Source organism: Dendrobates tinctorius, unplaced genomic scaffold, assembly GCF_039654945.1.
Source record: "Dendrobates tinctorius isolate UK_male_01 unplaced genomic scaffold, ASM3965494v1 ptg000241l, whole genome shotgun sequence".
NCBI lineage: Eukaryota > Metazoa > Chordata > Amphibia > Anura > Dendrobatidae > Dendrobates > Dendrobates tinctorius.
In genome coordinates this window covers 21,952,501-21,978,072 of record NW_027361908.1, presented here as the reverse complement: position 1 = coordinate 21,978,072, position 25,572 = coordinate 21,952,501, and the positions used below count along the sequence as shown (strand labels likewise).

General features: G+C 38.4%; 1 protein-coding gene across 1 annotated transcript in view; it reads right to left on the bottom strand.

Moving 5' to 3' along the window:
* ALX1 (ALX homeobox 1) overlaps nt 1-21,830 on the bottom strand; it is a 36,509-nt gene extending 14,679 nt beyond the window's left edge. The window contains exons 1-3 of the mRNA XM_073556868.1: nt 21,559-21,830; nt 19,004-19,293; nt 2,292-2,420 (exon numbers count right to left, since the gene is read on the bottom strand). Coding sequence (XP_073412969.1) covers nt 2,292-2,420; nt 19,004-19,293; nt 21,559-21,799 — 660 coding nt within the window. The 5' untranslated portion in view covers nt 21,800-21,830. The remainder of the gene's footprint in view (nt 1-2,291; nt 2,421-19,003; nt 19,294-21,558) is intronic.
* Nucleotides 21,831-25,572: the final 3,742 nt, after the last annotated feature.

Genomic DNA, 25,572 nt, shown 5'->3' with positions numbered 1-25,572 from the left:
GGTTCCTGCAGCTGCACAGCAGGAATCCAGAGTCTTGCATTCAGCGGTCTCTCATTCTCTACCGACCGCTCAGGAGCCTGCACAGCAATCCCAGCGTCCCAGACGCTCTGCTCAGACCAGCTCTGTGGGTCTGGCTGTTGCTGCCACCTCTGGGCCAGCAATAGCATCACAGGCTGCTCAGCAACAAGCCACTCCAGAGGCTAAGTCCTTCTGTCGCTCTACTGGGCATGCTCATGAGACGATCTCCCATTGGAGATCGGGAGTCACATGCCCAGGTCCTTCTCGTGATCTGATTGGTCTATCTCAGGTATCTGGAAGCTTCTGGAAGGTCCCGGCTATAAAAGGTTCGCTTGGCCACTCGGCCATGCGCGAGTATAGACTCTAGTGGCTAACTGTGTGAATGATGATGGATACATGTACCTGTGAATGACTCATTAAGATCCCCTCCCTCTGATATTACGAGTGTGTATAGGGACTTAGGTTTAGAGTCAGCGCCAGCCAGTGGCAAGCTACAGCCACAATAACATCCTCCACAGTGCTAGCGTCCGACAGTGTGCCTGCAACCGGGCATTGTCGATTAGCGGCAGTGTCTGTCGCCACGCTGCAGTCTGCTGCTCCTCTTGGCATCCGTAGTAGCGACGCCGCACGCACGGTAGGTCTAGATGGACGCTGACCCTCTGCCTATGGCCCAGCTCCTGTGACCATGTACCGTGCGTGGACTTCTCCGAGACCTGATATGTTAACAGGCTCAGCCTTTTGTGTTTAGCACTTAGGCGTCTCTGTGAATAAACAGAGATCGCTCAGCGCACCCGGGTGACGTTCAACCCGCGTGCGTTATACCGCCATATTGTATGTCCGCCATTATCTAGCAGCAGTGTTAACACCTTCTGCACGGTGGACCCCGGGTGGCGAACGCACTTTACGTTATTTAATATTTAGTGCGTTCCGCCGTCCCTAACAATACCCTTGTATTGAGCAAAGCCATGCCCACTGGATGGCTATGCCCACTGGACAGCCTTGCATTAGATGGGCATGGCCTTCCTCAATATAAGTGTACGGTGCGAGGCCATGCCCACTGGCCAGCAGTATGTATAACACATATGTACCCATTGGTCCTGGCTCAGAAACCAGCAATTCCTCGCAGTCTACAACACATGTGCTGGGGGAATTCAGAAATCTGTCATCACACAGAGTGACTGGAGACTTATCAATTTAAACAGGACAACCCCTTTAAGTTCAAAGGGTAAAGTCTTTCTTCTGAAGAGTGGCAAGATGGCATAAGTAAGACTTATAGGCCAAACAATGCTCCTCTGTAAGTTTAAATCTACATATAGAATAATGGAGTTTCTGGTTTGGCTCCATATTCTAAGTCAAGGCTCGTTAAAGGGTGGATACTGACTTTTAGGACTACTATGTCCAAAAGGTGGCCCTAGAGTTCTAGTCCACTTCCTCTCGGAAGAGGCTATTTGCATACATATTATTAAGTGAAATTCTTATGACAGAAATTTAGGTCATATCCACATGTCTCACAGGATGCTATAAATGTCTGGTAGCTGGTTTTTGATACAAGTGAATAAAAGGAGCCGCGGACATGCATGTCCACTTTTTCAGTTAATACCCTCTTCGATGCAACATATAGCAGGCACTTCACCTGGTGGGAGAGGTTTAAGGCGATCCCAGTTTTGGACAAAAGGGCAGAAGTACATTAAAAAAAAAGCTGCATATCCGTAAGGTAGATTACTGACTATTATTGACTATGAATGTAACCTTGAAAGGTTGTCAATTACAGATGCATTCTTTCTGTAAGTGAGGATTGCTGCCTCCTATCATTTACCGTACTGTTCAAATGTGGATGACTTTTCTGATATATTATTGAGGGCTCAATGCAAATTTGAGAAGCCCACCATTAAATATCACACTATAAGGCCCCGCTCACACGTTCAGTATTTGGTCAGTATTTTACCTATGTGTAAGCCAAAACCAGGAGAGGAACAATCAGAGGAAAAGTATAATAGAAACACGTCACCAATTCTGTATTTATCACCAGCTCCCGGTATTGGCTTACACATACTGAGGTAAAATACTGACCAAATACTGAATGTGTGAACGTGGCCTAACACGGATATATTGACTGTTCGCATTGATCTTTGGTTTAAAACATCCTTTCAATCTCTAAATCTGCAGTAATATGTGTCCACTGGTACCAAACACTTGTGATGACATGTTAACATAGCGGTTCTGTATTCTGCACATTCTTCCTGATCAGTTACATTTTCAGCATTCATATTTACCTGTGGGTAGCTTTCACTCCTTGGCAGGACAGAAATATCATAAGTGGCAGCAAAGTGGCTTTTGGCTTGCTGAATCTGACCATAGCGTTCTCGCTTTCTCCACTTAGCTCTGCGGTTTTGAAACCAGACCTTAAACAGATAAAAGGTTTCACTCAGAAAGTGCATGATGAATGCAAAAGTATGACCACTAATTTATACGTGAGCTGTACTGCAGCCTATGCCTCTCCGCAGCGACATTATAGGACAACATAATCTGTGAGAAGTATATTTCCAAGAGCTTTGAGATGGTTTCTGTGTCTGGCAGTTTTGTGTATGCAACCACAGCTCACTTGAATAGTGCCTTGTGGAAAGAAAACCACTTGGGCTGAGTGATGAGGCTGTAGCTACAGCCAAGATGTGAAACTATGTCAGGAATCCATATTTCAATAATACAGCTTCAATTCCTATCTTTATTTCACAGTACTGATGCTTTCATATATACAGCTTTTCAAAGTGTCAATTAGCCATTTTTGCATTGTTGATATTTTATCATAGGTGAGGTAGATAGATAGATAGATAGATAGATAGATAGATAGATAGTTAGATAGATAGATATGAGCAGGGACGGTTTTTGACAAAGTGGGGCCCTAGGCAAAAAATTAAAATAAGGCCCACATAAAATAATGCTCACATCTTTCACCATGACACTCAAACATTTTGGTTGTATTTACATGCGCTGAGTTTAGGCTGTTCAATGAGTGTGATCGACAATATTGAAGTCGTTTGGCTCTTGTTTCTCAACCTCTGTACAACGGCTAATGAAGACTGATGGGGACAGAACACTAGTAGCTCAATCTATCCCCATACAGTATCATGTTATAAGCATCGGGACTGTCAAGTCGGAGTCAGTGTCCATTTTGGTGGAGTCAATATCAAATGGACAGACTCTGACCCCTTAAATACAGTATATAAATTAGAGATGGGCGGACACCTGGATGTTCGGGTCCGGTGGGTTCGGCCAAACAGTTACAAAATGTTTGGTCTCGGGTACCAGAACAGTACCCGGACCTCATTCACTTGATGATAGATAAATATTAGATAGATTGCTGATTCACATGTAAAGCGCCATGGAATAAATGGCGCTATAAAAATGTATAATAATAATATCATTGCTTGGTATTCTGACTGCGGACCACTGCTTATATCTTATGGGATGGGGTTAAAATATAATAAGAGTGAAATAGATGATAGAGACAGACAGATAGAGATAGATAGATAGATAGATAGATAAGAGCTAGATAGATAGATAGATAGATAGATAGATAGATAGATAGATAGATAGATAGATAGATAGATACATAGATAGACAGACAGACACAGTGGGGGAAATAAATATTTGATCTTTTTCTGATTTTGTAAGTTTGCCCACTGACAAAGACATGAACAGTCTATAATTTTAAGGGTAGGTTAATTTTAACATTGTGAAATAGAATATGAAAAATAAAATCCAGAAAATCACATTGCATAAATTATATAAATTTATTTGCATTTTGCAGTGAAAAAATAAGTATTTGATCCCCTACCAACCATTAAGAGTTCTGGCTCCTACAGACCAGTTAGACACTCCTAATCAACTCATTACCTGCATTAAAGACAGCTGTCTTACATAGTCACCTTTATAAAAGACTCCTGTCCACAGACTCAATTGATAAGTCAGACTCTAACCTCTACAACATGGGCAAGACCAAAGAGCTTTAAAAGGATTTCAGGGACAAGATCATAGACCTGCACAAAGCTGGAGTGGGCTACAAAATCATATGTAAGACACTGGGTGAGAAGGAGGCAACTGTTGGTGCAATAGTAAGAAAATGGAAGAAATACAAAATCACTGTCAATCGACATCAATCTTGGGCTCCATGCAAAATCTCACCTCGTGGGCTTTCCTTGATCATGAGGAAGGTGAGAGATCAGCCTAAAACTACATGGGTGGAACTTGTTAATGATCTCAAGGCAGCTGGGACCACAGTCACCAAGAAAACCATTGGTAACACATTATGCCGTAAAGGTTTAAAATCCTGCAGTGCCCGCAAGGTCCCCCTGCTCAACAAGGCATGTGCAGGCCTGTCTGAAGTTTGCCGATGAACACCTGGATGATTCTGTGAGTGATTTGGAGAAGGTGCTGTGGTCAGATGAGACAAAAATTCAGGTCTTTGGCATTAACTCAACTTGCCATGTTTGGAGGAAGAGAAATGCTGCCTATGACCCAAAGAACACCATCCCCACTGTCAAGCATGGAGGTGGAAACCTTATGTTTTAGGGGTGTTTCTCTGCTAAGGGCACAGGACTACTTCACCGCATCGAAGGGAGAATGGATGGAGCCATGTACCATAATATCCTGAGTGACAACCTCCTTTCCTCCGCCAAGACATTAAAAATGGGTCGTGGCTGGGTTTTTCAGCAAGATAATGACCCAAAACATACAGCCAAAGGAGTGGCCCAAAAAGAAGCACATTAAGGTCATGGAGTGGCATAGCCAGTCTCCAGACATTAATCCCATAGAAAACTTATGGAGGGAGTTGAAACTCCAAGTTGCCAAGTGACAGCCTCAAAATCTTAATGATTTAGAGATAATCGGCAAAGAGGAGTGGACCAAAATTCCTCCTGGCAAAACTCATCATCAACTACAAAAAAAGTCTGACTGCTGTGCTTGCCAACAAGGGTTTTGCCACCAAGTGTTAAGTCTTGTTTGCCAGAGGGATCAAATACTTTTTTCTCACTGCAAAATGCAAATACATTTATATAATTTATACAATTTGATTTTCTGGTTTTATTTTTGATATTCTATCTCTCAATGTTAAAATTAACCTACCCTTAAAATTAGAGACTGTTCAGGTCTTTGTCAGTGGGCAAAATGACAAAATCAGCAAGGGATCAAATACTTATTTCTCCCCCATTGTAGATAGATAGATAGATAGATAGATAGATAGATAGATAGATAGATAGATAGAAATTGAACAAGTTTTAGAACAACGTAAGCCAATTAAAAGGTGGTATAAACATAGACGGTCTAAAACTGCAAAATGTGTTTCATCCATCAGTTTACTCTGTCTAAAATTAGCCACTAGAGATGAGCTAATCTCCTAGTTCAGGCAGATTTGCTTGGATAGGTCGACAGATTCTATTTAGACCCCAAAAAAGTCCTTGAAAAGATGTTTCTTATGCTTAGGTGTCTATTCAGAGCCCAAAGCATAATAAACAGAGGGGAGGGAAGGAGTTAATTTTATATAACTATTATACAAATCTATCCTGGGCCCTTACTTGTCTTCTTATCCTATTTCTAAAGCATCCACAGTTTCCCTGGTTTCCCACACGGGTTTTTGGTACTTCCAGCACTGTTGTCCATGCGGTCACACGGGGGATATGCATATTATTGATCATATTGGACTCAATGCCAGAAGTGCTGAAGACCTCTGCAGAGAACCATGGAAGCTGCTACAGAGACAGCGCAATCAGGTATGTGAGGGCCTATGATATGAGAGTGTAATGCAAAAGACAACATTTAACCTCTTCCCTACCCTCAAAAGAATTTAAAAACGTGAGAACTTAAAAGAAATCAATAACTACAGCCTAACCATTGTAATGTAAATTACCCTCATAACAACCTGTTCTTCCACACACTTCCTTTCAATTATCAGTATGACAATACACTGTCAAATAGAATCAAATCCAGAAAAAGTTTTCCGACGCATCCAGTTGGCTCATGTATGGCTGGTTTCACACTTGCGTTTTTTTGCGCTGCTTTTTGCGCAAAAAAACACATGCGTTTTTTTTTCCTATTCCTTACATGGGTGCGCATACACATGCGTTTGTACGTTTTTTTGTAGTGTGCGCTCGGGCGCACAAAATGCACTCTGTTGCATTTTTTGTGCATCTGACTTGTCCCAAAAAAACGCATGCGCACGCAATGTGTTTTTTTTCACCCAACCATCCATTATAGTCTATGGGTGTGCTGATGTGCGCATAGTAATGCGCACGTCAGCGCAAAAAAATGCGTTTTTTATTAAAAATGCGCGCAAAACCGCAAAAAAACACACAAAAACGCATGATGCGCTTTCTATGTGCGTTTGCACTGCGCACGGTGCGCAGCGCAAAAAAACGCAAGTGTGAAAGTAGCCTATGATGTCTGCTGTGCATTATTCCCTACAAAGTGTATTAATTCCAGTCTTATTCCTTTGGGTCCCTTTAGCCTTTCATCAAACTTTCCAGCCCTTGCCACCATATGACAATCAATAAGTGGAATTGACAACTGGCAACTAAAATAGTAATTATACCTCTGCATTAGTGACGTATGACATGGAACACCCCAGGCAAAAGTACCTACTAATGCCACCACCAATCAACATTTCCTTGGGCCCCAATTCAATACAAACTACAAATAGTTGGCCTACATTGCTAGGGGAATTAAACTTGCTGATGGGTTCCTTCACGTCTCAAGAGCTCATTCACACGTGATTATTATAGATCTGTATTTCTTCAATTGAAAAAAAAATGGCAACATTTTTATGTGATTTTATTCGCATTTTACCATTTTTTATGCCTGCATTTTTTTATTCAGCAAAGATCTGTCTGCATCTTGATTTTAGCACACAAAAAAGTCAATCGTTTAAATTTCAAAAACACAAATTTTGCTTTTTCCATAGTTTAGATGAGCGTTTTTGCTCCATTTTTTTACAAACGTATTTTGGCAGCCAAAACATAGTTAATCCATTAGCCATAAACTGAACAAACATGCAGGAAAGCGGACACGTCAGAAAAAAATATAAAAAAAAGATATACAAAGTGAAAAGAAAAGGCAAATATATTGTAAGAATTAGGCCGGGATCACACACAGCGAGATACGGCCGAGTCTCGCAGGTTAAAACCAAGCTCTGGCGCCGGCACTCCAGAGCAGAGCGTGCAGCCGCACAGCAATACATGGAGCTGCACGCTCCGCTCCGGAGTGCCGGTGCCAGAGCTTGGTTTTAACCTGCGAGACTCGGCCGTATCTCGCTGTAGTGTGACTCCGGCCTAACAATCCACATCATATCAGTATTTGATCCCTATTTTTACATGCTGAACCTTAAGCTTATGACTTTGATCAACCTATCATCAGGGAACTCATCTAGCAAAAAGCTTAAAAAAGGCAACTCCATTTAAGATCTGCATAATTTACTGAAGTTCAAACAGAACAAAATTTCGAAAAACCGTCTAAAAGAGAAATCTTTGTTGCACAAAGCAACCAATCACGGCGAGGCTTATATTTTTCAAGGCAACTAAAAAAAATGAAAGCTGGGCTGTAGTTGGTTTCTCTTTTTGTCACTTTTTAAAATCTCAACCACAATATTTTTTAGCTTGAAAGTTTTTTTTTTGCTGTAACTAATTCTATTTTATCGTTACCGATTGTCACTTCATTAGCTCAATCGGTAACAAGCAGCAGTGTATTTCTTCTATTTTATTTTAAGACTAATATTCTAAATTATACTAAATTTGGAATAGGAAAGAGTTCTTGACCAACACAATAATTCTTAGTGTTTTAAATCACTTCTACATAAAGCGAATATAAAAAAATATTACAAAAATACTGGTTGGAGAAAATCCCTATATTGTATTCTGCACTAGCCCTTTAAGGCCAAGCACGTCCTATAAAATATATATATTGATAGCAAATGGAATTTTTTATTAACTAAACATGTTGAATTTTTGCACCTTGCTTCACCATAAAATCTGGGATATGTTTCTAATATTAAATTGGCAGTAAAACCGACATTCAGTTTGACAAATATATTATATTGATTTAGCATCCAAGGCAAATACATAGTACATTACCATAAGATCCAGCCCATAAATATACGCTTGGGTTCACACTAGTGATCATGTAGCACGTATTTATCTATTTATTATACCGCTTTTTGGGGTTTATTTTTTATTGCAAAACTGATCCAAACTGAAAGAAACTGAAAGCACAAAGTTGATTTTAGTGTTCATCAGTTTTCAATGAATTCTTGAAATATTCTTTTATGAAACCCTGAGAAACAACGAGCTCTTTTTTTTTTTTTTGCTATTTTTTTTCGCTTTGGATACAAATATGTTAGGTTAAGAAAGACAGTATTTTAGTCAGTTTTTAAATCTAATAATTTTGCAGCAAATTTATAACAAATTTTTGGCCAAACTGATGCAAAACAATTTTAATCACATATGAATTAATGTGAACCACAACAAGAAAATATTTTACAAAACATTTAAAAAGAAAAAGAATATACAAACACTTAGGTTAATATGACATTCATCCTAAGGAAATGAATGCGGCCCTTTTTTTGACCTGGTTTTCTTTTCATAACAAAAAGTTGTGTTTTTGCTTTTTGCTTTTTTAATCTTGTCAAACAATAAAAATGAATACTGATTGAACTAACACTGTATTTACATATCAGTTTGTATCACATACAAATGAACTAAATATATGATACAATGTTTTGGAATAATTTCTACTTGCATAATAATTCTTCATTTTACACCACTCTTAGGACTCTTTGATAAAAGGCAAATTTGGTCTGTGTTTCGCATACAAAAAAAGGAAAGAATTCTGTAACAAAAAGAAATTAATTCCTACGGGAATAAAACTGATGCCAAAATAGAGTTTGGATTAATTCAGTCAAGATCTATTTCTATAGAAATTATTTTCAAATGTAAGTAAAATGTATAGCACCTCAAGAGGAACCTGCTAGCAGTTTCATGGTAGCATGGATCAGTTACTTGTTGCGCTACTGTATTTGTTCGTGTTTTACTCTGAAACTGTGGCATTTCAGACTAAGCATACTTCAGAAAGCTGGTCTGAGACAAGGCATCTCAGATGGCTAGTAGTGATGAGCAAGTATACTCGTTGCTCGGGTGTCCTCCGAGTATTTTGGCGTGCTCGGAGATTTAGTTTTCGTCGTCTCAGCTGCATGATTTGCGACTTGTAGACAGGCTGAATACATGTGGGATTTCCCTAGCAAACAGGCATTCCACACATGTATTCAGCCTTTATGCAGCTAAGACGACGAAAACTAAATTTCCGAGCACGCCAAAATACTCGGAGGACACCCGAGCATGCTCAGAAAAACCCGAGCAATGAGTATACTCGCTCATCACTAATGGCTAGTCTAATGAAGGTCCCTGATTTCTTCTCCCTGCCCGCACTCATAGGGAGAGGCCTTGTCAGTCTAGAGAAGCAGGGTGGGAACGGCTACTGGGGACCTTTGTCAGGTTAGTCAGCTGAGACACCTGGTCCGAGGCCGGCTTTTCAAAGTCTGCTTATTCCAAAATGTCACAAAACATACACAGCTGCAGTAAACAATTGGAGAAAAAGGAATTGACGGCACAACCATGGAAAATACAAAAGCTTTGCTTCTTTATTAGAAATCCATTAAAAAGGTATAAAATCTGTGATCACTATTGGTCACAGACTTTCGCGTTTCAGGCACACGCAGCGTCCTTAGTCACAGCTGCAGTAACTCAGCCAGAGGATCAGGGATCGGGGAACATAAACCTCTTGTCAGGTTCCTTCTAAGATCCAATAGATTTGGGTGTCATTTGCAAATAAAAACTTATATTGAATTTCTTACAGTTTAGTAAAATGGCTCATCAACTAACTAGGGAAGAAAAATGAAGAAAAAAACATATAGGGGCTGAGTTCTGTCCTAATTTAGTTGCAGATGAGTTAGATTAATGAATGAAGCTAATGTATGAAATAACGTAGGGGCTTGATCACATATGCCGGAAGCTCAAGCTCAGTTTCTTATATCAATTTTGGAACTTACCATTGGGAATCTGACAGTATAACCGATAATAGTGTTACCTATGAATGCTACTTTCTTGTCCTATGGCCATTAGGCACCATGATGGGACCATATTTGGACCTGTTTCTGGTGAGGGCTTTTTCTTATTAGACAGACATTATTAATTGTCTACCTGATACTTGTGAATGTAGCTTTAGTGAGTCACTCAGAATCAGCAATGTAAAGGAGGGACACAAGTACCAAGCCTAACAACAGACCAGAGAACAGACCTGTCAGTATTACAATAAGTATGTTCTCTTAGTAAAGCATGCTACACAGCTTTTTATGAAACCTTTAAAAGATCTTGTAAGCTTAGATTTGATTTTTTTGACTACTCCTCGTTGTGTGTATCTGCTACATGTTTAAAATACAGGAACCGAACTGTGTAAAATGCATAAAAGTCGGGCCTACAATGTTTAAAAGAAAAACTGTCTTCGTTGTCCATAGCAAGCACAATTTACATTTCTTAAACTGCTGTAGCAAAATGAAAGCTGAACTGTGATTGGTTGTTACGGGCAACACAACAAAGACAGTTTTTCTTCTAGACAGTTCTGCTCTATGTGTCCACAAATGATGACTGGATGTGGTTATGGTGGCTGTGAATAGTGGAGACATTTGAAGCACAAATATCTTATACATTTTGAGGCCATATTCACACATTCAGTATTTCGTGAAGTTTTTACCTCAGTATTTGAAGGCCAAAATGAGGAGTGGAACAATCAGAGGAAAAGTATCATAGAAACACGTCACCACTTCTGTATTTGTCACCCGCTCCTGAGTTTGGCTTACACATACTGAGGTAAAACACTGACCAAATACTGAACGTGTGAATGTGGCCTTAGTGTATTTGCTCCTAACAGAATTTATAAATTTGACTTTTCACACAGAGGAAAGTTACACAATCGAGGTGATGATATTAGCAAAGTCCAATGTATTTTTCCTTCCCCCTAATAATGACTATAATGTGATACAGATCCGACATGACATGTGTAGTGCTGTCACAACCTACATCACACGTAATAAATAGGAAGCAGATTTCTTCCATTAGAAACCTGTTTTATTGGAACGATGTATTTACTTACAACAAGCCTTGCTGTTAAAAGAGTTTGTAGAAAATAACTCAATTAAGTTCAAAGCCAAAAACTGCTAAGGATAATGAAAAATTCTCCCCTTAAGGTATACATAGCACGGCATCGCTGGTAATAGCGTCATTTCATGTGGGCCATTTTCAGCATCAGCTCTCATATGTATCCAGCACCATCGTTCCCAGTGGACGGGAGGCCTCTTAGCTAAAGTCTATCTTCAAACGGTTAATAAAGAGATTTACTGCTACCAAGAGACAATAAATATGGCACTGGTGAAATAAATGCCTAGGAATAAAAGAAAGGAAAAATTCAGCATGGTAAATGTATTCATCATGTCTGTGGGTGGAAAAAATATTTCCTGAAGTCTCCCCAGGGAACGTGGAGAACATGTTAGGAGAATTTAGTAATGAGACTCTTTCACTGGGGAGAAAAAAAAGACCTTGACAATCTCCTTTAAATGGGTGCCAATTACTACACTGATGTGAGGCAGGAAGGGCGACCGGTGAGATAAATTAGGTACAGGTTTACTTCTGGTGAATGCTACGGAGGTTACTATTAGACCTAATGATATGTTACACAGTGAAAAGGCACATGCACGTGTTATGAAGGGCACTTACAATGCCGGGGGAACTGGCTCCTCTGGTATAGCTTGGGGAACTTCAGATCCTGGCATAACATGTGTCATTTTTGAGGGACACGTTACTCCTCAAATCTGAAAAGCCACAGATTATGTAGGCCTGATAAAGCCACTAGATTTCATGACAGTGTGTTTAACACAAAGACATTCCTTTCAGATGACTGAACAATTCCAGAATCTTTAATATGAAAACACACTACATCATCAATCTGTGGGAACTAAAAATATAGAACACATGTGGGATTCACCGCTGAGTGAATCTGGACGAGACTTACCCAGATCTGGGGAACCTACAATGGCCAAACTGCATACAGGAGACATCAGGAAGGCTGGTGATACACTAATGGTTGTATCTAGGTTTTGACTTATTTTACAAAAATATATATGAAAAACTATCCATAAAAAATATGACTTTTTATATGATTCAATTCACAGGAAAATATATTTATTGTCATCAGTATCAGATTGGTCAAAATCTGTTTATTTTTTAATAAAATGGAGAAGAGCATTTTGATTAATGCAATATGTTGCACTCCAGTAGCAATGTGGCCTGTAAGAATTAATATGATTTGTCAGAACTGGGTTTTGTTTTGCTTCTTTGCTAAACATAATGCTAAAATATTTGTATAAAAAAACTAATAACGCCATAAAGCTGGCTCACGTGTATTCGTGTTTTAGACACACTTTAGACCCCTCACTAGTCTGTTTCCTAAAGTGTCTTGAATGGAGGTAATGGCTAATTGGACTCCTAAAATTAACTAAATTCATTATTAATCACACAAGTTTGCTGCCAATTTGTAAACTAAGCCAACCAAGAGATGGCATTTTCATGGAGAAAAGTTAAGAAAAATCCATATGTCTAGCAAAGTGCACTAAATGCATCACACAGTGTGTGCCACCGTCAGACGCTGGTGTCTCTTCTACTGCAAGCCTGGTCTTGTTTTACATTATGTCAATATTCCAGTGTTTGTGGGAAACATTCAGGCCAAACATTGCGAATATGCTCCGATTTAATCAAACGAGTGGTGTTTGTTTGTTTTCCCTGTGTTCGCGTCAGTTTCATGCAGGTAATTTGGTTTCATCCTAAATTCCAATATCAATAGGTTAGCTTATGGGTGTCTAGAGTAAGGGAATTAGATCGAGAGCTTCATCTAGGACCAGGGCCGGCCCGAGAGATTAAGGCGCCCTAGGCGAAACTATTTTGTTGCGCCCCTACTATTCTTGGCAGTAGATGAAAACTTGGGATAAAAATTTAGGAGCAAAATAAACCACAACAGCAATGATTCATTAACTCTGTCCTAACTCTTTAATCTTCTGAGAAGTTGTATAGGACAAATATATACAAAGTAATCAATAACACAAAACAAAAACGACCATAGGTATTTAAAATTTTTGTTTCCTTGCCTTTTTTTTTTTAAAAGGATGACACTAAGTCACCGAGATTAATTTGTTTAGCAACTTCAGATTCTATCGAAATTGTTGCCAACCCAACCAACCTCTCTTGCGTCATATTTGCCCTTAAATATGTACACTTTTCTTTCCATCCCTAAAACTTTTTGCCTTTTGAAAAGATTTTTTATAATTTTTTCGATTTTTTTCTCTGGTGCCCCCTTTGGGTCGGCGCCCTAGGCGGCCGCCTAGTTCGCCTATACGTTCGGGCCGGCCCTGTCTAGGACAGGGACTAATATGAATAGGATCAATCTGTACTGTGCTCAGGAGTATGTTGGTGTTATATAAATCACAGAAGCAAAAATGAAACCTGCTTTGAACAAAAGAAATACATTTCAAAATCACACAAAATAAATAAGTTGTAAATTATACCATTCCAATCACCGAGAAACATGTTGCTGATGTATGTTTCTATAGCTAAAACTTCCTAAACATAGCACCAAAAACTGTGAAAAGTAATTGAAAAACACGTGGATCTGACCTTTATGGCTTGAATTAGATTAATATGCTATTTTTACACTAGTGAGAAATGTTAGCTGAATGTTTAGTAGCCTGCTAAATCTAATATCAGATCGAACTGTAAGGAAATAGGCCAGATTCTGTTACTTTGTATTTGTTTTCTTTTATAAAATGTGTTTCCAAATAGTATAAGAAAGTTACATTTATAGAGTATATGTTAATTAAAAAATATTTATATTTATGGGCTAATATCAACTGATGCCATTCACTTTTTTAGGACACTTTCACCTATCAGTGTTTTATCAGGATTTTGCACCAGTATTTGTACGATGAAATACTGGCACATAATACTGGCGATAGGATCCATGTAAAGTGGCTGTACAATCCAAATATTTTGCATTAGTATTTGGATGTATAAAGGAAAAAAACAGGAGAGGCAAAATCAAGAATGGGAAGATTTGCACCTCTTCTTTGTGTTGGACCAGCCTCTGGCTTACAAATGATGATGCAACAAAGGGTCTAAATACTGCTATGTAAAACTGGCGTGGTCCTAAAAATAAAAAAATAAAAATAATTGAAAACTGATTACATCATTGTCAGCAACAAGATTAAAAAAAAAGTAAAAATATGGCAAAATAATGATTAATAATAATAATAATAATAATAATAATAATAATTTAAATGTGGAGATGTCTCTATTTTATTTTTGGAAATTGGGTTTTTATTTCTTTATATTATGTGAAATAAAGAATTGAAGTTGGACTGACACTTGTCTGTCTTTATTTTTTTTATCCTTATTTTTATTGAGATGGTTTATAATTGATTATTTCTGTTTAGGAACCATTTCACCATTTCTTATGGGGATAGAGGATGGAGCGAAAAAGAATTTTAAAATAATAATACACATTCATACTAATGGAATGTGTCAGCTTCAGGCTTCATTCAGATGACCGTTTTTCTCGCGTACAAGAAAAACGGACCGATTATTTTGATCAGACTTTGGTCAGAGTGTGGCCCGAGTGTCATCAGGTTTTCTCGCGCGTGGAGAAAAAAAAAAGTTTCTCTACCTCCTCCTATGTGACAATTCATGAAAATTGGACCACGCTCGGATGTTGTCCAATTCCTTTCTCATTTTTTCATGAACCCATAGACTTGCATTGCCGATTCTAATCCGACACTTGCATCAAAATCGGACATGTTGCCAATTTTTTGGCAATGACCACACGGAAAATCATAGACATGTGAATGGTCCCATAGACTATGACAAGTACGAGAGAGCCATCCGTGAAAACCACAGATCAGCACTTGTATGCAGAAAGAAAAAAACGGATGTCTGTTTGACCCTTTGTGAATATTAGTAACTTGCACACTTTTTCAATATATTAAGTGACGGTAAGAGAATGATATATATATATACTGTATATATGTATGTAGTGTTACTGCACAGCTCAGAGAGTCATCTGGCATCATAACAGAACTAATGAGAACATAAAACTGACAGATAACTTTGGAATCAGTTGTGTCATCAGTTTCCTTATTATATTGAAAGACTATGTAAAGAAACCCTATGCCTTTGTTTCCGCATATCACATCTATCAGGTAATCCTGTGTTTATGGAGCAGAAATAAAGCACTGGTTAACCGGACAGATAGAAACTGATGCTGATCCCATAGCATTCTATGAGATCATCACCAGTGATCTGGGGGATCATTTATTGCACTGGATTGTTTTTCTGGTGCTTTTGCTCCAGCTACGGATCCTGGATAGTTGTACAAAGTGCTCATCTATGCTTGTATCTGCCTCAGGCTTACAACAACAGGGCATCCACCACTGTCATATGGAAACCCAGCCTAAGAAAGAACCACATCAGAAATCCGAGATGATAAAACTTGGATCCAATATGGACTGACTAGACCGCTGCAAAAGACGATGCAAAACCAAGGGTGTCTCACATGAATGTGTTGCAATCACAAAAAAATTAAACTAATATATTAGAATTTATGGCGGACACTTTGCATTTTTTTAGAAGACATAACTAAGAAGACTCTAAATGCAAACTAATGACCTACAAATGGCTGAATATACACCATTTAAGACAATTGTTTTTCCTTCCTTTGTATTCTTTGTGCTACTGATAAAACCGATATTTCTACATGTTCGCAATGCCGCATTCACACACGTAGGATTAAGTAATATTTGCTGCAGGTTTTGATGCAAGCCTTTACCGGAGTGGACACAATATAGAGAGAGCAGTGTTAGGTTAGGTTCCAACCATGAGTTTTTGGAAAGATTTTGATGCTGCGTATTTTTGTTGAGCCAAAAATGCAGCTTCTTAAAGTTCCAACAATGTGGTTGCCCTCTGTGCTTTTTTTATGCAGTGTAAACTGACCTGCAGTGTTTTTTTTTGGTTTTGTTTTTTTAATTTTCAACATGTAAATTTCTCTTCCGGGTACGCTGAGTTTTATGTCTGGATTTTCCCCCAGAATTGCATTAGATGCAGAAGATCCTCAGGTAAAATTGCATATGCATTCCGATGAGGAAATGCACTAAAAATGCAAGAAGTCCAAATAATACCGTGTCAATAACATTTTCTCAAGGCCAAATACCCAAAAATATTAAAATCAAAGCTGCTTTATTTGCAACATGACTACAGCATCAAAGACATTATTTAAAAAATGCACAAACATAATGAAAAAAACACAAGTAGCCTAATAAAAATCTAAAGGTAAAAAAAAGAAATCTATTAAATCAAAAACTCACAAAATACTCATTGTGGGAACTTAGCCTAAAAGGACATTTTTACTGCAAGATAATCGTGAACCAATGTGATTAAAAATGGTAATTTCACAATTGTCTTGCTGGCGATCATCCAACGAACAAGTCAACATTTCAAGGCGTGAAATTAACTTTTCCCAGCACAAAAAATCAACTTTTTCTGAATTTCGACATCCTGTGTAAACCTAAACCTAGTATAGATCATTTGGTGCGCATCATTTATTTCATCTGCCTGTGTAAACAGGCATTCAAATGACCATTGATCAGTGAAACTTTACCAATCGGCAGTCATATCGTGCCCCCAGTCAGTCCATGTAAACCGACCTTCATACGTTCCTTTATACATTTTTTTTCTTATTGGATTCACTCCTGGGTTTAGCTCACAAATGGCATAAACTCTTTGGCAATATTGGTATTACAACTACAGGTGAGATTCCAGCCTAAATGATATTCAGATTTAATGGCATTGGTATAAAAAGAAAAAAAACATTATGTGACTGCAAAATCTCACATTGTGCAGATATACAGTGTAAGTGCTTATAGCGTTATCTGAAAAGATATAAATTTATGACGACCTTTGACACTCTCAGTGCTGGAATGAATGTGTCGCAAGGATTTATGTCTTTTTACATCAATTAAGGAATTTGCTTTCAAGACCTGGTGGGGTCATCACATCACATTAGGAGACCCCAATCAGAGGACTATAAAACATCCGGACTCCTTATCTATGAACTGGTCCAATGTTTATATTTATGTTTCTCCCTCTCCCATATTGATAGTTCTGCTTCACGTCACTTGTCTCATCTATTGCATTTTTTCTGTGCTGTGTTGTACATAAATATGTGAGTCTTCAGATTTTGTATTAGTCTAGCCTGAAGAAGAGACCTGAGTAGTCTCGAAAGCTTGCAATGTGTTACCATCTTTTCAGTTAGCCATTAAAAGGTATCAACCACTGAGGACTCTCAATTCTGAATATTTTTTTATAGGGTTATCTGGAACAAGTATCTGCTGAGTGATTGAAATGTGGAGTCTAATCTTTCTGCTTTTCTAATCTTCATATTAGAATAAAGGATATGTTATTAGGAATTATAATTCAGATGATGATGTCTGTAAAGCGCTGCGCAATCAATGGGGCTATGTAAGCGAGTAAAATAAACAAAATAAAAAATATTATTATAAAATAACATATGAGTGATCACATTATAATATTGCATACAAAGTATTCACAAATCCCAAAATATAATAGCTAGACAACCCTGACAATGTGCAGGTATCTTCCTCTATATAGGGTCATTGTATTACCCCCTCTGTTTTGTGTCTTGCTTTGCTGTTGTCTTGTGTTTATTACACCACTTTTAATTTCTATCTACAGAAACCATAGTGTCACTACCCAGCTGGAATCAGAAATTACACAAAAAAGTGCAACACAGGAAAACGCTGGACAGGTAATAGTGGGGCAGCCCATTACTTCTGCATCACGTGCAATATTACAGGAAGCAAAGGCAGCAAGAAAAATACAAATTACAGGTGTGGCACAGCTTGGAGTATAGGGCTGATGGTTATCCTATTTTATTGTAACTGCAAATAATAAACCTTCTGCTCCATCTTACTGGATATATGTACAGTATATACACACAGAGGCAGATAGACAGATAATAGATAGATACATAGATAGAAAAAACCTGACCAGCACCTCCTAAGTGTGAACAGGTGCAAGCTGCCATAGCTGCATTATATAGAAAAAGAAAACACAGCAGCGCTCTATATAAGCTAAGATATATGCAAACACTCATAATAACACTGAATCTAAACTGTGTTATTACACAGTAAGATGTACTTACAAATAAGAAGGTTCTTAGTGCATAAATTGGCCAATTCATGTATGCGCATCTTTTTTCTACATAGACAGATATTAGATAGATAGATAGATAGATAGACATAGATAGATATAGATAGATATATAGATAGATAGATAGATAGATAGACATAGATATATAGATAGATAGATAGATAGATAGATAGATAGATAGATAGATAGATAATAGATATATAGATAGATATAGATAGATAGATAGATAGATAGATAGAGAGAGATAGATAGATATAGATAGATAGATAGATAGATAGATATAGATAGATAGATAGATGATAGATATATAGATAGATATAGATAGATAGATAGATAGATATAAGAGAGATAGATAGAGATAGATAGATAGATAGATAGATAGATAGATAGATAGATATAGATAGATAGATAGATATAGATAGATAGATAGATAGATAGATAGATAGAGATAGATAGATAGATAGATAGATAGATATAGATAGATAGATATAGATAGATAGATAGATATAGATAGATAGATAACAGATATATAGATAGATATAGATAGATAGATAGATAGATAGACGGATAGATAGATAATAGACAGATCCGGTGCCAACCCTTGTGGCTCTCCCCCTGGCACTTACTTGGACCCTGGCCTCGGTGAGCTCGGTCCTGAGCGCCAGCTGCTCCCGCACATACACGTCCGGATAGTGCGTCTTCTGGAAGACTTTCTCCAGCTCCTCCAGCTGCAGACTGGTGAAGGTGGTGCGGTGCCGCCGCTTCTTACTGCTGGACACGTTACTGTCGCATTTCTCCGCCAGCTCGTCCAGCTCTCCCTTCTCCTGCGGCCCCTTCCCCGGCGATCCACGCACACCGCAGCAGGTCTCCAGGGGCGCCGCTTGCTGCCCCTCCACCTTGGCCATGCCATAGCTCACTGCCATAGACGGAGACACAGAGGGCAGATTAGCTATAGGTGTAGCCGACACTATGCAGACAGCTATACATGCAACCAAGAGTGCAGCGTATCTAGCCATCTACTCATGGATCTGTATATATCTGTGTCTGATCATACATACATATGATCAATGATCTACCTGTTATCTATCATCTATCGATCTACCTATTAGCTATCTCTATATATATTCTGCATATATAGTATATATATATATATATATCTGTATAGCTGATCTAACCATCCATATGCTGATATAATAGATAGATATTGATCTGATCTGTCGATCATTTCTATATGGAGCCATCCATCTAATTTCCCTATTCTCTGTCTCTTCTGCCTATTCTTTCTCTCTCTGTCACCCGCTGCACTATTGATGGGCCTGTGTTGGCGCAGCCATGTTTCCCAGGGGATTCCTGAGCCCCATGGCTGACAGTCGCCATCCAGGGCAGCCATGGGGACTAGGGGGACACAGCCACTTCTTGCTCCGATCACTTAGTGCCGGGACTGATAAGGGCAGGTATTTAGGAGTGATCATATTCTTCTCAGCCTGGCACGGTGCCCATGGGTGACTGTATGAGGAGACCGATGTGCACAGAGCTGCCGGACATGCTGATCAGTCCCATGTACCGGGTACAAAACACGGATCCACCCAGGACTCGCACGTTATTTGCTTCTCCATTTACCGCACATTCTCAGCCATTGAGGAATTCTTTGATTTTCGCTAATTTCTCACATACAACCCAAAAGTTACATAAAGGAAGAGGAAATGTGGTTTTCCAATATTATTACCAGAATAGATTACTAACACAGAAACCCATGAGCCAGATTCTGCCAATCTTTGCCCCTAGTTCAGCTACTTCATGAGCTTATATCTTATGGGATGGGGCTAAAATATAAATAGTGAAATAGATGAGATAGATAGATAGATCGATATGGGATAGATAGATAGATAGATAGATAGATAGATATGGGATAGATAGATATGGGATAGATAGGATAGATAGATAGATATGGGATAGATAGATAGATAGATATGGGATAGATAGATATGGGATAGATAGATAGATAGATAGATAGATAGATAGATATGGGATAGATAGATAGATAGATAGATAGATAGATATGGGATAGATAGGATAGATAGGATAGATAGATAGATAGATAGATAGATAGATAGATAGATAGATATGGGATAGATAGATATGGGATAGATAGATAGATAGATAGATAGATATGGGATAGATAGATATGGGATAGATAGATATGGGATAGATAGATAGATAGATAGATAGATAGATAGATAGATAGATATGGGATAGATAGATATGGGATAGATAGGATAGATAGATAGATAGATAGATAGATATGGGATAGATAGATAGATATGGGATAGATAGATATGGGATAGATAGATAGATAGATAGATAGATAGATAGATAGATCGATCCAGGATAAATGAAGGCAGCACACCAATAAATGAAAAAATCCCTGCAGTTTATTGGCCCATGTGCGACGTTTCGGTCCCAAGTGTGGACCTTTTCCAAGCCTTTTTCTCCTCTTGTATCTTATAAATGTGAGACAAATTTGAGGGATAAGTTAGTACACTGGCTTGAAAAAGGTCCACACTTGGGACCGAAACGTCGCACATGGGCCAATAAACTGCAGGGATTTTTTCATTTATTGGTGTGCTGCCTTCATTTCTCCTGGATCTATTGTAAAGGTTTGGTAGATGTCTGGAAGGCTTTTGCACCCTATTGCAATTTTGTGCTGCTTTTTGTTTTTATTTCTAGATAGATATGAGAATAGATATGGGATAGATAGATAGATATTATATAGATACTGATGATGAGGGTGATCTTAAAGCTTAATCTGGCCAATAAATGTTAGTTCAATATCTATAGATATAAACCAATTCAAGCGTTGTGCTATTATATCCTATTGGTTAATGAATATTTGTTGGTGATACATGGGTTTTATACTAATGTTCACATATCATAAATCATGATCAATAACAGAATAATGCGGATAGTTGTCAAATCGTGAGTTCTAACTATCCTTGGAGATGAGTGTAAGCACCTCGCCTGCTCCATGCCGTGGGCGGATCGTGGCTATTATATATATGTAGACACATGCACATTATCGCCAGCGATCCCTGGGAGTGGTGGTCTCTCAGTCTCGGGCATTGTCTGCCTGTGTCGCGTGCATTGCCGGTGCGTTTAACCTGTCCGCTGCCGCCCGCCTTACCGCTGCCGTCTTGCCCCGGGGGGCTCCTGTCCATCCGCCCGTGGTGCTCGCTCCTCTGGATGGCGCTGAAGGCCTGCTGCACACATTTGCCCACTGGGGTCTTGCTGTAGTAAGAGTCATTGTCCAGCGTGTCCATAACGTGGTCCAGGGCGCCCCCCGCCCCCAGGTAGAAGTCGCTGCCAGCTTTCCCACCCTGGGGCTTTAGAGAGAACTTGTCGCTTAGATGGTAATCCATAATCATGGAGCCTGCTGCTTGTCCCAGAACCCAGGCGGTGATAGTGGAGAGCTCCTAATGTCCAGAAGGGGGACACAGGGGGCTTATATACAGCTGAGGGCCGGGAGCAGCCTCCCATCCCCAACCCCAAGCTCCACCCTGACCCCTACCCCCAAATCCCAGCTACACTCCGGGAAAGAGGAAGCCCCCTTATTAGCCAAATCCATCCTGTCCCTCACACGTCAGATGGCAAATAGGTAATAATAATCCCCAATAATGGGCACACATCCTCTGCCTATATATGGCCTATATACTGCACTGCACAGCCCTGCAGCCCTCACTGTCTGTAGCCTATGTTCACCACTGTCTATCCATACAGATGGACAGAGAGAGAGACGATTAGATAGATAACTATAGCAGATAGATAGATAGATAGATAGATAGATAGATAGATAGATAGATAGATAGATAGATAGATATGGGATAGATAGATAGATATGAGATAGATAGATAGATAGATAGATAGATAGATAGATAGATAGATAGATATGGGATAGATAGATAGATATGAGATGGATAGATAGATAGATAGATAGATATGGGATAGATAGATAGATAGATAGATATTAGATAGATAGATAGATAGATAGATAGATATGGGATAGATAGATAGATAGATAGATAACTATATATGATAGATAGATAGATATGAGATAGCTAGATAGATAGATACATAGATAGATATGGGATAGATAGATAGATAGATAACTATATATGATAGATAGATATGGGATGGATAGATAGATACATAGATAGATATGGGATAGACAGATAGATAACTATATATGATAGGCAGATAGATAGATAGATAGATAGATAGATAGATAGATATGGGATAGATAGATAGATAGATAGATAGATAGATAGATATGGGATAGATAGATATAGAATTGACCACATTCTCATGCTTTTGTATTGGCTACTAGCTTTGCAAATTCAAAGCAAAACCAACACAAGAAAGATGGAAACCTTCTGGTAAGAGGATTTGTACCAATACCTATAGCATGAGACAGTTATAATAGCTAATAATAATTATAATGTATATATGTATACATATATGCATGTTTTATATATATATATATATATACATATATATATATATATATATATATATATATATAATTAGATAGATACTCTACTCCCTACTGTACACTTGATTTGGCAAAACTAATATTTATTTGGTCATGCCAATAAAGCTTCTTTGAATTTGAATAGATAGATAATAGACAGACAGACAGATATATAAATAGATAGATAGATAGATTTGCATTGCAAGACTGACAGATTTTTTATTTTTTCGCTCTGATTGCATATATACAGAGTTGTGGGAAAAAGCGAAGTAACAGATATATCCCTCCCTATGCACCAGAGGTGAGCTCAATCTCTGATGCCGGACCCTCGTAGGTCTGGGGGGGCACAGGGTTCTTGGCCTGATCTCCCTCTTGCTGAACTGCTGCCATTCCTTCTATAGGTCTGTAGGTCATGTGTAGCCCTCCTCTGTATTCTCCCCAGATGGCACCCTCTTCCTGCCCTTATCACTTCTCATTCCTTGCTTGCACATTTCGTTATTGGCTACATCTGATGTCGCTGGGGAGCCCAGCAGTGGTTGTCTGTGGCAGTGTGCTCGTTCCTGGAGGCAAGTAAATGGTAAGAGCCCCTACACACCAGAAAAGTGGCCCTGCAGAAGAAGTAGAGGGCTCTGCCCAGAGCTAAGAGAGACATAGGATCAGCTGCTATTCCGGATTTATTTGTGGGAACTCTGGAGATAAGTGGACAACCGTCCAAGCTCCATCAGTAATTGGACCTAATGTCGGCTCTCATGTGATAGTGTCCAGTGTCTTGTCCCAGAACCTCCTCTCATTACTCGTCCTAAGGATGAGCCGGGGAATTCAGCAGCGCTGTCAGGGTAGAAGCCATTGAGGAACAGTCAGCCCAATGCTTTCCCTCCTCACCTCATTGTACACGATAACGGGATGATGGGATATGGATGCAGGCAGACACTGCTAGGGAGAATGGTGTGCTAGCCATCACTTCTGCTCCAGCCACCAGGACAAATACTAGTAGCATGCATAGATGTGAAGAACCAGGGAGGCTTACTCCAATTAGGAGCAGAAAGAATCCAAACTGCAATTATTCCATTGTATCATTTCATTGCTTTCAATGTCGATTGCTCCAAACTGATTGGATAAATGATGGTTACAATAAAATCAGATTACATATCATTTTAGGAGTGTTTAATGGATTTTATAATGATTATAATATTAAGGCTTTAATAATGCTAGAAAGGAATACGATTTAGAAAAAGAATTGAATTAAATGATTACTGCAGTACTGGTAGAAAGAGAAGGAGGAGAGCAAAAGTCATTAATAATAGTTTTTTTTGTATAATATCAGCTGTAGTAGTGCTAGTAGTAGAAGTAGTAATATAGTATAGTTGGAATTGTAGTAGTGTCTGTAAAAGCAGCAATATTAAAATAAGTAACAGTAGTAGGAAAACTAATATTAGTAGCAGTTGTAGTAGATTTCCTAAAGGTAGTAGTTGTAAACGTAAAAGTGGAGTTGCACAAGTAATAATGATAGTAATTATAGCAGAAATTGACTTAATAGCAATAGGATTATTAGTAGGAGTAGTAGTATTGTATTGGAAGAATAGTAGTAATTGCAGTAGTATATGTAAAAGCAGCAATAGTGAAAGAATTAATAATAACAGCAGGAAAAGTAGCAATAGCAGTAGTAGTAGTCGTAAAAGTAGTAGTTGTAGAGTAAAAGTGGAGTCGCTCCAGTAATAATAATAGTAATTTTAGCAATGTTAAAATGAATAACAACAGTTATAACAGTAACACTACTATAGCAGTAGTAGAGGCTGAGACTAGCAGTAAAGTAAAAGAGTAGTAGTAATTGTAGTATCTTTCAAAGAATTAATAGTAAAATAATTAATTATAATAGTAGGGAAAGTAACAATAGCAGATGCAAAAGTTGTGCTCGTAAAAGTTGTAGTATTAGAGTAAAGTTGGAGTCACACTAATAGTAATTGTGGCAATAATAAAATGAATAACAATACTTATAGTAGTAGTAAGTAATAATAGCAGTAATAGTAGGGGCAATAGCAGTAATGTAGTATACTGTAAGAGTAGTAGTAATTGTAGTAGTATCTGTAAAAGCAGCAATGGTAAAAGAAATAATAATAATAATAGGAAAAGACATAATACTTACAATAACCATTGTAGCCGACAGTAAAAATTATCATAGATGATAAGTGCTGTAGGAATAGTAAAAACAGTAATCTCAGTAATAGTAAATGGGCAAAAAGGACAAAGTAAACATTTGCTGTTAAGGTATTTCCATGCAATTAGAATAAATCTTATATTATTTCCCAAACTCTACCACCTCCAAGCAATGGTTTTCTATAACTTTCGCCTACTTCATGGCAGACACCACTGCATTCTGATCAGTTCTCAGAATCCACCAGGAAACCATTCATGGCCACAACATCATAGTTTGTATTTATAGTCCAAAATGTGGGCAGAAGAATTAGAGAATGCCACACCACTGAGGCTCTCTGGTGTCTGGGGGACACGTCCAGCAGCAGTCCTGCTCTACTCTGCCGGCACTCACATGTGATTCTATAGCAGAACTGCCCTTCAATATTCAGGAAGTAAAACAAGGCAATACAATAATAATCATATTAATCATAATACTATATCATACAGTAATTTCAAGTCAGAAGAAATATCAGAATC